This window comes from Thalassophryne amazonica, unplaced genomic scaffold (genome assembly GCF_902500255.1).
Source record: "Thalassophryne amazonica unplaced genomic scaffold, fThaAma1.1, whole genome shotgun sequence".
NCBI lineage: Eukaryota > Metazoa > Chordata > Actinopteri > Batrachoidiformes > Batrachoididae > Thalassophryne > Thalassophryne amazonica.
Genome location: NW_022986302.1, coordinates 66317 through 82215, shown reverse-complemented (window position 1 = coordinate 82215; position 15899 = coordinate 66317). Strand labels below are relative to the sequence as shown.

The window sequence follows — 15899 nt, the reverse complement described above, 5'->3', positions numbered from 1 at the left end:
GCTGCTGTTTCTACCACATACACTGAGATCTGTGGACATCTCAGGATGCTCCTGTTCAAAAATATGCCTTGTAAAGGTGTATCCAGCCAGTCGCCCTGAGGTTGCATCCTGATTGTACACAATATTAGTCGATCAAAGCAATACATCACTTGCACGTTCAGAGTTCTTTAAACTATTTGGCATTTCAGGGAGCCCCTCACCATACTCCTTGAAAACGTGCGCAGGGACACTGGAAACAGAAGGCAGACAAGCACGTGGCTTTATAGTGGAGGCCACTGATGGCAGCGTTCCACTCACATTGCCAACACTGATTGAATGCAACGAGATTCCAGACAATCACTCAGAAATACCAACACCAGATGTTGCAGCAAATCATACTCGAAACGCATTGCAGAGCATATTCCTGAGCTTGATCCACAAGCCCCATTTGCACATAAAGTACGAAGCCAGGTCAGTGGCCCACATGATTCACCTTATGCCCAGAAGATATGCAGTCATCTTTGACTCTAGTGCATAACATAAACGTCTGTCTCTGAACCAGGTGTTACTGACTGGACCAGACCTCAACAACACTCTGATAGGGGTCCTCCTTCGGTTCAGAAAAGAGCCGATTGCCTTTACAGTGGACATACAATAATTGTTCCATTGTTTCCTGGTGTGACCTGAAGATCATAACTTTCTCAGGTTCCTTTGGTTCAAAGATAATGACCCTCAGAAAGAGATTGTGGAGTTCCGCATGAATGTCCACGTCTTCGGTAATAGTCCATCCCCAGCAGTGGCTGTTTACTGCCTCAGACGTGCAGCTGAGGAAGGTCAGAACAAATATGGGCAAGATGCAAGGCAGTTCGTTCTCCGTGATTTTTATGTGGACGATAGACTGAAATCCCTTCACACAGCAGAGGCAGCCATCAACCTTCTTAAAAGGATGCAAGATACATTGGCTTGTTCTTACCTCAGGCTCCATAAATTGGCTTCAAACAGCAAACAGGTCATGAAGGTTTTTCCATGTGAAGATCATGCTACAGAAGACTTGGACCTTGGTTCTGATAATTTGCCAATACAGCGCAGAATTCAGGTCCCAGTGTAACCCAAGGGTTACACTGGGACCTGAGCTCAGACTGTTTCACCTACTGTGTCCAGAATGAGAGAAAACCATTCACTCACTGTGGAGTCCTTTCAACAGTGAACAACTTGTATGATCCTCTTGGATTTGTCTCCCCGTGACAATCCAAGGGAAAGCATTCCTTCAAGAACTGACCACAGACACCTCTGACTGGGATGCTCCCCTGCCAGCAGAAAAGGAGAAGTCATGGGACAGCTGGAGAGATTCTCTTCAAGAGCTACAGAACCTAAGCATCCCTAGGTCCTACACAACAGTGTTGTCATCTACAGCCAAATTAACAGAACTCTGTGTTTTTTTAGATGCTTCGGAGAAAGCAGTGGCTGCAGATGCTTACTTGAAAACCATGGATGAAGATGGAAGATGCTACATCGGTTTGGTCTCGAGCAAAGCTTGTTGATGATAGTGATGATGATGGTGATGATGGTGACAACAGTGATGATGACATTGATGATGGTGATGATACTAATTATAGTGTTGATCATGATGACATTGATGATACTGATGATAATGATGATGGTGATGGATACAATAATTGTAATTATTGTAATGTTTTATTTTCTGGCCTGCCGTAGTCTAGCATTCGGGGACTTCAGTAACAGATGGGGCATCTCTAATATCAGGAGGCAGATGGTTCCACAGTCGGGGACCAGCAACTGCAAAAGCTCTGTCTCCTTTTAACTTGAGGCGAGTTCGGGGGACATGAAGGAGACCTTTACTGGAAGATCTCAGAGACCTGCTGGGAGCAACAGCAGGATGAATGGCAGTAGCTATGTAGTTAGGGGCCAGGCCATGAAGAGCTTTAAAAAACATTAACAGTCATTTAAATTGGATCCTGTACTGGACAGGAAGCCAGTGGCTAGGACATGTGAGATACACTCAACAAAAATATAAACGCAACACTTTTGGTTTTGCTCCCATTTTGTATGAGATGAACTCAAACATCTAAAACTTTTTCCACATACACAATATCACCATTTCCCTCAAATACTGTTCACAAACCAGTCTAAATCTGTGACAGTGAGCACTTCTCCTTTGCTGAGATAATCCATCCCACCTCACAGGTGTGCCATATCAAGATGCTGATTAGACACCATGATTAGTGCACAGGTGTGCCTTAGACTGCCCACAATAAAAGGCCACTCTGAAAGGTGCAGTTTTGTTTTATTGGGGGTCGATACCAGTCAGTATCTGGTGTGACCACCATTTGCCTCATGCAGTGCAACACATCTCCTTCGCATAGAGTTGATCAGGTTGTCAATTGTGGCCTGTGGAATGTTGGTCCACTCCTCTTCAATGGCTGTGCGAAGTTGCTGGATATTGGCAGGAACTGGTACACGCTGTCGTATACGCTGGTCCAGAGCATCCCAAACATGCTCAATGGGTGACATGTCCGGTGAGTATGTCGGCCATGCAAGAACTGGGACATTTTCAGCTTCCAAGAATTGTGTACAGATCCTTGCAACATGGGGCCGTGCATTATCCTGCTGCAACATGAGGTGATGTTCTTGGATGTATGGCACAACAATGGGCCTCAGGATCTCGTCACGGTATCTCTGTGCATTCAAAATGCCATCAATAAAATGCACCTGTGTTCTTCGTCCATAACAGACGCCTGCCCATACCATAACCCCACCGCCACCATGGGCCACTCGATCCACAACATTGACATCAGAAAACCGCTCACCCACACGACACCACACACGCTGTCTGCCATCTGCCCTGGACAGTGTGAACCGGGATTCATCCATGAAGAGAACACCTCTCCAACGTGCCAAATGCCAGCGAATGTGAGCATTTGCCCACTCAAGTCGGTTACGACGAAGAACTGGAGTCAGGTCGAGACCCCGATGAGGACAACGAGCATGCAGATGAGCTTCCCTGAGACGGTTTCTGACAGTTTGTGCAGAAATTCTTTGGTTATGCAAACCGATTGTTCCAGCAGCTGTCCAAGTGGCTGGTCTCAGACGATCTTGGAGGTGAACATGCTGGATGTGGAGGTCCTGGGCTGGTGTGGTTACACGTGGTCTGCGGTTGTGAGGCTGGTTGGATGTACTGCCAAATTCTCTGAAACGCCTTTGGAGACAGCTTATGGTAGAGAAATGAACATTCAATACACGAGCAACAGCTCTGGTTGACATTCCTGCTGTCAGCATGCCAATTGCACGCTCCCTCAAATCTTGCGACATCTGTGGCATTGTGCTGTGTGATAAAACTGCACCTTTCAGAGTGGCCTTTTATTGTGGGCAGTCTAAGGCACACCTGTGCACTAATCATGGTGTCTAATCAGCATCTTGATATGGCACACCTGTGAGGTGGGATGGATTATCTCAGCAAAGGAGAAGTGCTCACTATCACAGATTTAGACTGGTTTGTGAACAATATTTGAGGGAAATGGTGATATTGTGTATGTGGAAAAAGTTTTAGATCTTTGAGTTCATCTCATACAAAATGGGAGCAAAACCAAAAGTGTTGCGTTTATATTTTTGTTGAGTGTATGTTCATGTTTTTTCCTGTTAGTGAGCAACCTAGCAGCAGCATTTTGGACCATTTGAAGCCGTGACACCAGTGTTTGAGGGAGACCAAAGTAAAGGGAGTTACAGTAGTCTAGACGTGAAGTTATAAAGGCATGGATAACTTTTTCAAGGTCACTGTAACACAGAACAGATTTGAGTTTTGCAATAATTCTTAATTGACAGAAACTAGTTTTCACAACAGAAGAGATTTGTCAAAATGGAGTTGGGAGTCTAGAATTACACCCAGGTTTCTTGCATAGGTTTTGACAAATGGAGTGAGGGAGCCAACATTCCTGGAGATGGAGTTAATGGATTTTAGGGGGCCAAAGATTATGACCTCAGTTTTATCCTCATCTAACTGGAGGAAGTTATTGGCCATCCAGATTTTAATTTCTTTCAGATTTCCAGATTTGAGAGGAAGATACAACTGAGAATCGTCGGCATAAAAGTGGAATGAAATATTAAATTTTCTGATTATGTTCCCCAATGGAAGCATATATAAACAGAAAAGAACAGGACCCAGGATGGACCCCTGAGGGACCCCATAAGACACAGGGGCAGGGGGTGAGGAATACTGGCCTATAGACACAGAAAAGGTTCTTTGCTGGAGGTATGAGTGGAACCATTTTAATGCAGAACCCTTAATCCCAACCCACTGTTCAAGATGGGTCAGCAAAGTTGTCAAATGCTGCACTCAAATCCAACAGGATAAGGATAGCATTGTCAGCAGAGTCGAGAGTGAGCAGCAGGTCGTTTGTTACTTTGAACAGGGCTGTCTCAGTGCTATGGTGGGCCTTAAAGCCAGATTGAAATGGCTCCAGGATCTCTGCTGAATTGAGAAAGGAAAGCAGCTACGTTAACACAACTTTTTCCATAATTTTTTAAATAAATGGTAGTTTGGAAATGGGCCTAAAAATTTTTAAACATTTTGGGTCAAGGTTATGTTTTTTAAGCAGAGGCTGAACTACCGCATGCTTAAAACAGGTGGGAACAAAAGCATTAGCAAGGCAGGAATTTAAGATGATTTGAATGCCTGGACCAATGACATCAAATGCATCTTTGATAATTCGGAAAGGGATAGGGTCATGAGGAGCTGTTGAAGAAGGTTTGACCACATCACTCCCATTCTGGCATCCCTTCATTGGCTACCGGTTTCTGCCAGATCGGATTTTAAAGTTTTATTGATGATTTATAAAATTGTTCATGGACTGGCACCTTCTTACGATGATAGTGATGATGATGGTGACAGTAATGATGAGGTTGATGATAGTGATGACGATGATGTTGATGATAGTGATGATGATGGTGATGATGTTGATGATGGTGATGGTGATGATGATGGTGATGTTGATGATAGTGATGATGATGTTGATGATGGTGATGATAGTGATGATGGTGACAACAGTGATGATGATACTGATGATGATGATAGTGATGATGATGGTGGTGATGATAATGATGATGTTGATGATGATGGTGATGATATTGATGATAATGGTGATGGTGATGATAGTGATGATGATACTGATGTTGATGATAGTGATGATGATGGTGACGGTAATGATGAGGTTGATGATAGTGATGACGATGATGTTGATGATAGTGATGATGATGGTGATGATGTTGATGATGGTGATGATGATGGTGATGTTGATGATAGTGATGATGGTGATGATGTTGATGATGGTGATGATAGTGATGATGGTGATGATGTTGATGATGGTGATGATAGTGATGATGGTGACAACAGTGATGATGATACTGATGATGATGATAGTGATGATGATGGTGGTGATGATAATGATGATGATAGTGATGATGATGGTGGTGATGATAATGATGATGTTGATGATGATGGTGATGATGGTGACAACAGTGATGACGATACTGATGATGGTGATGATGATACTGATGATGGTGATGATAGTGATGATGATACTGATGATGGTGATGATATTGTTTATAGTGATGATGTTGATAATGATGACGGTGATGATAGTGATGATGATACTGATGATGGTGATGATATTGATTATAGTGATGATGTTGATAATGATGATGGTGATGATAATACTGTGATGGTGATGATATTTATTATAGTGATGATGTTGATGATGATGACAGTGATGATTGTTGTGTGGGCCGCTGAAGAGGAGGTACTGCTGGCCCACCACCACAAGATGGCGCCCTGCTTGAAGTGCGGGCTTCAAGCATGAGAGGGCGTCGGAGCGACCAGGAGTGACAGCTTTCACTCATCATCCGTACCAGCTGTCACTCATCCTCCACTCAACACCATCACCATAAAGGCCGGACTGCAACTCCACCTCCCCGCCAAGAAATCAGCTACCAAGCAAGGTAACTCTCTCTGCGGTAATCATCTGTGATTAAAATATTGTTCTGTGTGCAGCCGTGTTCCTGCGAGGCTCTGTCGGAGGCTGGATTGGTGGACAGTGAGAGGGCAATGTTCTTCGCCTCTCACTCCATCCAGGTAAGAGACCAACAGGAGCTGCACGGGTGACACTGTTTCTGGAGGTGGAGGTTCTCCCTCCCGGAGGAACTACTCAGGGGACGATTACTGGGTATGTCTTCACACACCCACCATTAACTGTTTCTGTTTCTGCCAGCAGTACCTGGTTTGACAGCTGGAGACGGTGGCCACCTGGGACTCGGGACTTGGCGGCTCCGGTGTTCTTCAGATCCGCTGGCGGTAGAAGCCGTGTGGGATCCGGCTCTTCTTTGGACAGACGTCTGCTATCCTTGAGCCTGCCCACACGTCACCTTGTGTATGATTGACTGTACTGCTGTGTATTGTTTTTGTCTGTATTTCGTTGTGCAATTCACAACATTAAATTGTTAGTTTTTGGCTCATCCATTGTCCGCTCATTAACGCCCCCTGTTGTGGGTCCGTGTCACTACACCTTCCCAACAGATGATACTCATCATCACTATCATCACTGACACTGACATTGATTATAGTGCTGATAGTGATGATGATAGTGATGATGATGGTGGTGATGATAATGATGATGTTGATGATAGTGATGATGATGGTGATGATGGTGACAACAGTGATGATGATACTGATGATGATGATGGTGGTGATGATGATGTTGATGATAGTGATGATGATGGTGGTGATGATGGTGATGATATTGTTTATAGTGATGATGTTGATAATGATGACGGTGATGATAGTGATGATGATACTGATGATGGTGATGATACTGATTATAGTGATGATGTTGATAATGATGATGGTGATGATATTGATTATAGTGATGATGTTGATAATGATGATGGTGATGATAATACTGTGATGGTGATGATATTTATTATAGTGATGATGTTGATAATGATGCATCATCTATCAACTATCATCACTGACATTGATTATAGTGCTGATAGTGATGATGATGGTGATGATATTGATGATAATGATAGTGATGATAGTGATGATGATACTGATGATGGTGATGATATTTATTATAGTGGTGATGTTGATAATGATGCATCATCTATCAACTATCATCACTGACATTGATTATAGTGCTGATAGTGATGATGATAGTGATGATGATGGTGATGATATTGATGATAGTGATGATGATGGTGATGATGGTGACAACAGTGATGATGATACTGATGATGATGATGGTGGTGATGATAATGATGATGTTGATGATAGTGATGATGATGGTGATGATGATGATGGTGGTGATGATAAATGATGATGGTGATGATGATGGTGATGATAGTGATGATGATACTGATGATGGTGATGATATTGTTTATAGTGATGATGTTGATAATGATGACGGTGATGATAGTGATGATGATACTGATGATGGTGATGATACTGATTATAGTGATGATGTTGATAATGATGATGGTGATGATATTGATTATAGTGATGATGTTGATAATGATGATGATGATGATAATACTGTGATTGTGATGATATTTATTATAGTGATGATGTTGATAATGATGCATCATCTATCAACTATCATCACTGACATTGATTATAATGCTGATAGTGATGATGATAGTGATGATGATGGTGATGATATTGATGATAATGATGATAGTGATGATAGCGATGATGATACTGATGATGGTGATGATATTGATTATAGTGATTATGTTGATAATGATGATGGTGATGATAATGATGATGGTGATGACACTGATTATAGTGCTGATAGTGATGATGATGGTGATATTGATGATAATGATGATGTTGATGATAGTTGATGATGATGGTAATATATTGATGATGATGATGATGTTGATGATAGTGATGATGGTGATGATGGTGACAACAGTGATGATGATACTGATGATGATGATATTGATTATAGTGCTGATGATAATTATGATGTTGATGATGGTGATGATGGTGACACTAGTGATGATGATACTGATGATGATGATGATATTGATTATAGTGATGATGTTGATAATAATGATATTGATGATAGTGATGATGATAATCAAATATAGAATAGAACAGAACAGAGCCTTTATTGTTACTGTACATACATAGAATGAAACTTGTCCTCTGCACTTAACCGTCCTAATTACAGTTAGACACAATCTAACCACTAGGGGCAGTATGCAGCCACAGGCCGGCACCCGGGGACCAACTCCAGATGTAGAGACGCTGCTTTGGTCAGGGGCAGAGAAAGCAGCAGACCCTAAATAAGCATGTTTTTGACTGTGGGAGGAAACTGGAGGAAACCCACCAAAATCGCAGCAGAGTATAAGTCGCAGTTTCTCCCAGACTAATAAAAGATGTTGTAGCGATCAGGCTGTATCTTTGAGACACAAATTGACCATGAAAACCTTTCAGTCACCGAGCACAAAGTCAGATGTGATTTGACTGTGTTGTTTCTGCCTGCAGCAGTATCTGATGAACTCCTGCTTTATGTCTGTTGATGCCTTTTCGTGTCTGACAGCACGTGCACTCCATCCAGACATTAACGGTCTCTTTCATGTCCCCCACAAACCGCGGCTGTTCTGGCTCAGACACAAATGATCAAAGGCACAGATGTCTCACTGTCCTTCCTTTGTTCATTGTAAACAAAGGGCCTCCTGCTTCATACTTTCCCAGCGTTTCTAAACGCTGTGGATCTGAGAAATAGAGTTCTGTTCTCTTCCACGCCCACTCACAACGTGGACTCACGGCACTGAGATACAGACGGATTCAGGGTGGCTCCAAAGCTCCACACCCGCGACCCACAACTTCCACATCAGCGCTCCACAACACGAAACCTGAACCTCCACATTGGTGACCCCCGACCTCTACATATAATATTATATTGTTCTCCGGAAAACACAGTAACTTTGTATCAAACGAGCGGTTACTGAGACAGATGAAGATGAGGAGGAGCCTGAGTGCTGAGGGCCCCAGCAGCAGCAGGACACGCCCCCACCCACGCCCACATGTACGCTTGACCTGGTGGCAGCAGATGGATGGATATTTTAGAGATGTGGGAATGGACTGTTATCTGCCTGGGTGGTTGCCATCCAGGACCTAAGATGGTTCTGTGTTGTGAACGCATGTTGTGGTTCTAATCGTACCTCAGTCAGTGTTTGTAAATAAAATGAGACAAATGTTTTTATCTAAGTATGTTTTTCAGTGTTGTGTTTTATTTCATTTTATATTCTTACCGTAGCAGCGTGTGCTCTCAGACCGTGAGAGCACACACAGGGGAGTCCCACACACGCAGGGGAGTCCTACACACACAGGGAAGTCCTACACACGCAGGGGAGTCCCACACACACAGGGAAGTCCTACACACACAGCGGAGTCCTACACACACAGGGGAGTCCTACACACACAGGGGAGTCCTACACACACAGCGGAGTCCCACACACACAGGGGAGTCCCACACACACAGGGGAGTCCTACACACACATCGGAGTCCTACACACACATCGGAGTCCCACACACGCAGGGGAGTCCCACACACGCAGGGGAGTCCCACACACGCAGGGGAGTCCCACACACGCAGGGAAGTCCTACACACACAGCGGAGTCCTACACACACAGGGGAGTCCTACACACACAGGGGAGTCCTACACACACAGTGGAGTCCTACACACACAGGGCAGTCCTACACACACAGAGGAGTCCTACACACACAGCAGAGTCCTACACACACAGGGGAGTCCTACACACACAGCGGAGTCCTACACACACAGGGCAGTCCTACACACACAGCGGAGTCCTACACACACAGGGGAGTCCTACACACGCAGCGGAGTCCTACACACGCAGGGAAGTCCTACACATGCAGGGAAGTCCTACACACACAGGGGAGTCCTACACACGCAGGGAAGTCCTACACACGCAGGGAAGTCCTACACACACAGCAGAGTCCTACACACGCAGGGGAGTTCTACACACACAGGGGAGTCCTACACATGCAGCGGAGTCCTACACAAACAGGAGAGTCCTACACACGCAGCAGAGTCCTACACACGCAGCGGAGTCCTACAAACACAGCAGAGTCCTACACACGCAGGGGAGTCCTACACATGCCTGGGAGTCCTACACACACACAGGGGAGTCCTACACACACAGCAGAGTCCTACACACACAAGGGAGTCCTACACACACAGGGGAGTCCTATACACATAGCGGAGTCCTACACACACAGTGTGTCCATCCACTGCAACAACATAACCGATAAACCCACTCCTGTATAATGTGTGGTACCTGAGGGACCTGGATTAGGATGCAGCACCTTAGCATCACCCGCTTTGTCTTACACACACACACACACGCACAGCCACACACACACATTTACACACCAGAAGGAAAGGGGAATCGAACTGAAGGCCCTCTGGTCACATGCCCACCTCTCGAACATCCTGCAGGTCTTTGTGTGGGACGGACAGTTTGGGGATTTTACCTTCAGCAGCCGATATCCAGGCTGACAGGCCAGCACCAGGTGATCTTTAAAGAAGTACTCTGATTGGACAGGAGTCCGCAGGGCGTGGTCTGGAATCTCAGGAAGTAAACATCTACTTCCTGGAATGAGAATACGAGGTCTGTTAGAAAACTATCCGACCTTTTTATTTTTTAAAAAAAACTATATGGATTTGAATCATGTGCGCACATGATTCAAATCCATATAGCAAAGTGAACGGTGTGTTGATCCGGGATGTCGTCTGAGTAGCAGAGAAATTGCAGAAGAAGTGGACATCAGCACTTTTGCGGCACATTCCACTGTTACAGGAGATTTTGTAATGAAAGACGTGCGGAGGAATTCGCGCGTCGGGACGGAGCCGCAATGGCGCACAACAAAAAGCACGTCCGTGTTGGAAATCATTCGGAAGATTCAGACGGCTTTTGGTGGCATTTCAGTCAAGTGAGTATCTGAGAGATTGTGTAACAGCTGGGCATGTCACAACTTGTCCTGTGAGACTTCCAACACGGATGTGCTTTTTGTTGCGCGCCATTGCGGCTCCGTCCCGACGCGCGAATTCCTCCGCACGTCTTTCATTACAAAATCTCCTGTAACAATGGAATGTGCTTGCAAAAGTGCTGATGTCCACATCTTCTGCCATTTCTCTGGTAGTCAGACAACGTCCCGGATCAACACAGCCTTCACTTTGGAAATGATCTGGTCATTTCAGCCTGTCGATGGCGGCTCGGAGTGAGGCGCGCCCTCCGCTGCTGTGGGCCGACTTTAATCCGGTTGTAATGGTCCTTAATCTGTGTGACGCGCAGAGTATCCTCACCGAAAGACGTCTGAATCTTCTGAATGGTTTACACCTGGCTGTCTCTCACAGTTTCTGAAAAAATTTGATTCAGCGCTGCTCCAATCGCTCAGCCATTTCCCTGGCAATGAAAATCCGATGAGGGGGGGGGGTGGACCAGTGCTCACTCAAAGCCTGCCCACAGGCGAATGACGCAACCAACAGGCGTGAAAAAACTCACGCATGCGCACGAAGGTTCAAGCTTGGCTGATGCAAGCGCACGAGTCAAATCCATATAGTTTTTTAAAAAACAAAAAGGTCGGATACTTTTCTAACAGACCTCGTATAAAAGATTATGTTGTCAGAGTCATTTGTCAAGGCTGTCTGTTAGTCTTTGTCTGTCTGTTAGTCTGTTTGTCCGTCTGTCTGTCTGTCTGTTAGTTTGTCTGTCTGTTAGTCTGTTTGTTAGTCTTTGTCTGTCTGTCTGTTTGTTAGTCGGTTTGTCCGTCTGTCTGTCTGTCTGTTAGTCTGTCTGTTAGTCTGTTTGTTTGTCTGTTTGTTAGTCGGTTTGTCCGTCTGTCTGTCTGTCTGTTAGTCTGTCTGTCTGTCTGTTAGTTTGTCTGTCTGTTAGTCTGTTTGTTAGTCTGTTTGTTTGTCTGTTTGTTAGTCGGTTTGTCCGTCTGTCTGTCTGTCTGTTTGTCTGTCCGTCTGTCTGTTTGTCTGTCCGTCTGTCTGTCTGTCTGTCTCTCTCTTTCTTTGGCTGCTTTCAGTGATGCCGGTATTTGGTTAGACTCTTTCTCTCTGATTGTTCTGTCTGAGTTATTTTCATTAGTTACTTCATCCAAACCATCAACATGTTTATTAGACCCCATTCCTACCAGGCTGCTCAAGGAAGCCCTACCATTATTTAATGCTTCGATCTTAAATATGATCAATCTATCTTTGTTAGTTGGCTATGTACCACAGGCTTTTAAGGTGGCAGTAATTAAACCATTACTTAAAAAGCCATCACTTGACCCAGCTATCTTAGCTAATTATAGGCCAATCTCCAACCTTCCTTTTCTCTCAAAAATTCTTGAAAGGGTAGTTGTAAAACAGCTAACTGATCATCTGCAGAGGAATGGTCTATTTGAAGAGTTTCAGTCAGGTTTTAGAATTCATCATAGTACAGAAACAGCATTAGTGAAGGTTACAAATGATCTTCTTATGGCCTCGGACAGTGGACTCATCTCTGTGCTTGTTCTGTTAGACCTCAGTGCTGCTTTTCATACTGTTGACCATAAAATTTTATTACAGAGATTAGAGCATGCCATAGGTATTAAAGGCACTGTGCTGCGGTGGTTTGAATCATATTTATCTAATAGATTACAATTTGTTCATGTAAATGGGGAATCTTCTTCACAGACTAAAGTTAATTATGGAGTTCCACAAGGTTCTGTGCCAAGACCAATTTTATTCACTTTATAGATGCTTCCCTTAGGCAGTATTATTAGATGGCATTGCTTAAATTTTCATTGTTACGCAGATGATACCCAGCTTTATCTATCCATGAAGCCAGAGGACACACACCAATTAGCTAAACTGCAGGATTGTCTTACAGACATAAAGACATGGATGACCTCTAATTTCCTGCTTTTAAATTCAGATAAAACTGAAGTTATTGTACTTGGCCCCACAAATCTTAGAAACATGGTGTCTAACCAGATCCTTACTCTGGATGGCATTACCTTGACCTCTAAAATTAGAAAGGTCTTGTCTCAGAGTGATGCTGGAAAACTAATTCATGCATTTATTTCCTCTAGGCTGGACTACTGTAATTCATTATTATCAGGTTGTCCTAAAAGTTCCCTGAAAAGCCTTCAGTTAATTCAAAATGCTGCAGCTAGAGTACTGACGGGGACTAGAAGGAGAGAGCATATCTCACCCATATTGGCCTCTCTTCATTGGCTTCCTGTTAATTCTAGAATAGAATTTAAAATTCTTCTTCTTACTTATAAGGTTTTGAATAATCAGGTCCCATCTTATCTTAGGGACCTCGTAGTACCATATCAGCCCAATAGAGTGCTTCGCTCTCAGACTGCAGGCTTACTTGTAGTTCCTAGGGTTTGTAAGAGTAGAATGGGAGGCAGAGCCTTCAGCTTTCAGGCTCCTCTCCTGTGGAACCAGCTCCCAATTCAGATCAGGGAGACAGACACCCTCTCTACTTTTAACATTAGGCTTAAAACTTTCCTTTTTGCTAAAGCTTATAGTTAGGGCTGGATCAGGTGACCCTGAACCATCCCTTAGTTATGCTGCTATAGACGTAGACTGCTGGGGGGTTCCCATGATGCACTGAGTGTTTCTTTCTCTTTTTGCTCTGTATGCACCACTCTGCATTTAATCATTAGTGATTGATCTCTGCTCCCCTCCACAGCATGTCTTTTTCCTGGTTCTCTCCCTCAGCCCCAACCAGTCCCAGCAGAAGACTGCCCCTCCCTGAGCCTGGTTCTGCTGGAGGTTTCTTCCTGTTAAAAGGGAGTTTTTCCTTCCCACTGTAGCCAAGTGCTTGCTCACAGGGGGTCGTTTTGACCGTTGGGGTTTTTCCATAATTATTGTATGGCTTTTACCTTACAATATAAAGCGCCTTGGGGCAACTGTTTGTTGTGATTTGGCGCTATATAAATAAAATTGATTTGATTTGATTCAATATACTAGGGAGCTACAACCACTACCTTTGCACCCCCCAGGACTAAACCAAACCAACTTTTTTAGGTTCCTCAGATCACCCCAAAACACAATCAGGATGTTCCCAAAAATAAAAACTGGCCTCAAGCCAGTTATGCAAGATGGCGTCCAAGATGGCCGCCAAAATAGGGTTGTTCACTAAAACACCTTTAAACAATTTAAATATCACAGAGATTCAATGATAAGGGTCTATTGGTGGCCATTTTGGACGCCATTTTGAATCTTAAACCCATGAATGAATTCAGTTTAGGTACAAATGAGTTGGCTGTGACCTGCAATGGTCTTCCCATTGAATCTCTGTGATATTTAAGTTGTTTATATGTTGTTGTCCTGAGGGGGGGGGGGGGGGGGGGGGGGTGCAAAGGTAGTGGTCGTAGCTCCCCTAGTAATACTCCCTGCACACACTCTGACAATGAGAGTGCCACTGCCACCTACTGTAGTAGATGTGCAATTACACTTTATTCTACTACGGCACATTCTACTACTACTTCCCCCACAGTCACACACGCTGGCATCGTACCACGCCCCCCCAGGGGGGCACACCTCACTATCTGAGAAGGGTGTATGGGAAGCCATGAGTGCCACCAATACATCACATTCAGTCACGTATCACCAAGTTGAATCCAGCTACTGGTAAAAACCAAATAGAGCACAAAGACATTTTGACAATGTTTTATTAGTCCAAATAAATTTGGAGCATTTTTCATCTGACTGACTTGAAATTTGTTCATGTAGACTGCCTGTATAAACCTATGATTTTTGGAGTGGTTCAATAATATTTACCACTGATTATTGGGTCAAACTTTTTGGAACATTTAAGCGACAAGCCACCTTGTGGTAAACACTGGAATGACAGCTTTCTGTTATACAATGGTGACGCCTGGTGGCAAAAATCAGAAGTACAGGCAGAGGGGCTGTAAAGTGGTTCTCTTGGGCTGAATCTCAGTTCTCCCCCTTGGCCCTTCCCCTTACCCCTTCCCCTCCGTTTTGCGCGGGCACGAGAGACGGAGGGGTGTCTCGATTCTCTTTTTGGAGTGAGGCGGAGGGGAAGGCGGAGGCCTTCAAACCCCTCCGTTTGGAGTGAATCTGGATGCACACTCCGTTTGGAGGGGTAGGAGGAGCTTACTGCTGTCTCCACAGAAACAAACATGGTGCACAAATGAAGCGGCTTTCATTACAAATTATGCAGTTTAGAAAGTTATAACTTGCCAAAAAACTTTACAGGCAGTTGTCTATGACAGCAACGTGTCTGCTGCTGGATGCATGTTGTGTATATTGTCGTTCTGAAGAATATCGTAACTTAGAACTGAGGCGTTATAATGCACATACACACGAACGCTACGATAAGACACTTTTATATCTCACAACAGAGAAAATCATGATAAAAGATAAGGAGGTTAATTTGTATGTTCATAAATCTTTGGATTATAGTGCCCCCTGCTGTTGGATTTCAAGGTCTGTAAGACGTGTGTGTATTTAGTAAACAAACAGGAGCCCTGAACACACTCGACTCCTAATAAGAAAATGAGGCAGAAAATGAGGAGAAGTTGTAAAATATCTACACACACATGTACATGTGTAACACACAACCTGACGTCCTGACAGACTGATATTATTTGTCAAGGAAATTTCTAAAGGAAATAGGGCTGGATGTAAAAAATGGGAGAATCTGAAAAAGAAATATCAGGTTAACAGAACTAGATGCAGCCCAGAACATACATACAGGTGCCGGACATATAATTAGAATATCATGAAAAAGTGGATTTATTTCAGTCATTCATTCAAAAAGTGAAACTTGTATAATATATACATTCATTACACACAGACTG

The 15899-nt window shown here is 44.0% G+C and overlaps 1 protein-coding gene across 1 annotated transcript in view; it reads right to left on the bottom strand.

Moving 5' to 3' along the window:
• The window catches only part of masp1 (mannan-binding lectin serine peptidase 1), a gene marked incomplete at its 5' end in the record, with an annotated part of 168716 nt that overhangs the window by 93439 nt on the left and 59378 nt on the right, over positions 1–15899 (bottom strand). The window contains one exon of the mRNA XM_034165552.1: positions 10557–10675. Within this exon, the coding sequence (XP_034021443.1) occupies positions 10557–10675 (119 nt within the window). The remainder of the gene's footprint in view (positions 1–10556; positions 10676–15899) is intronic.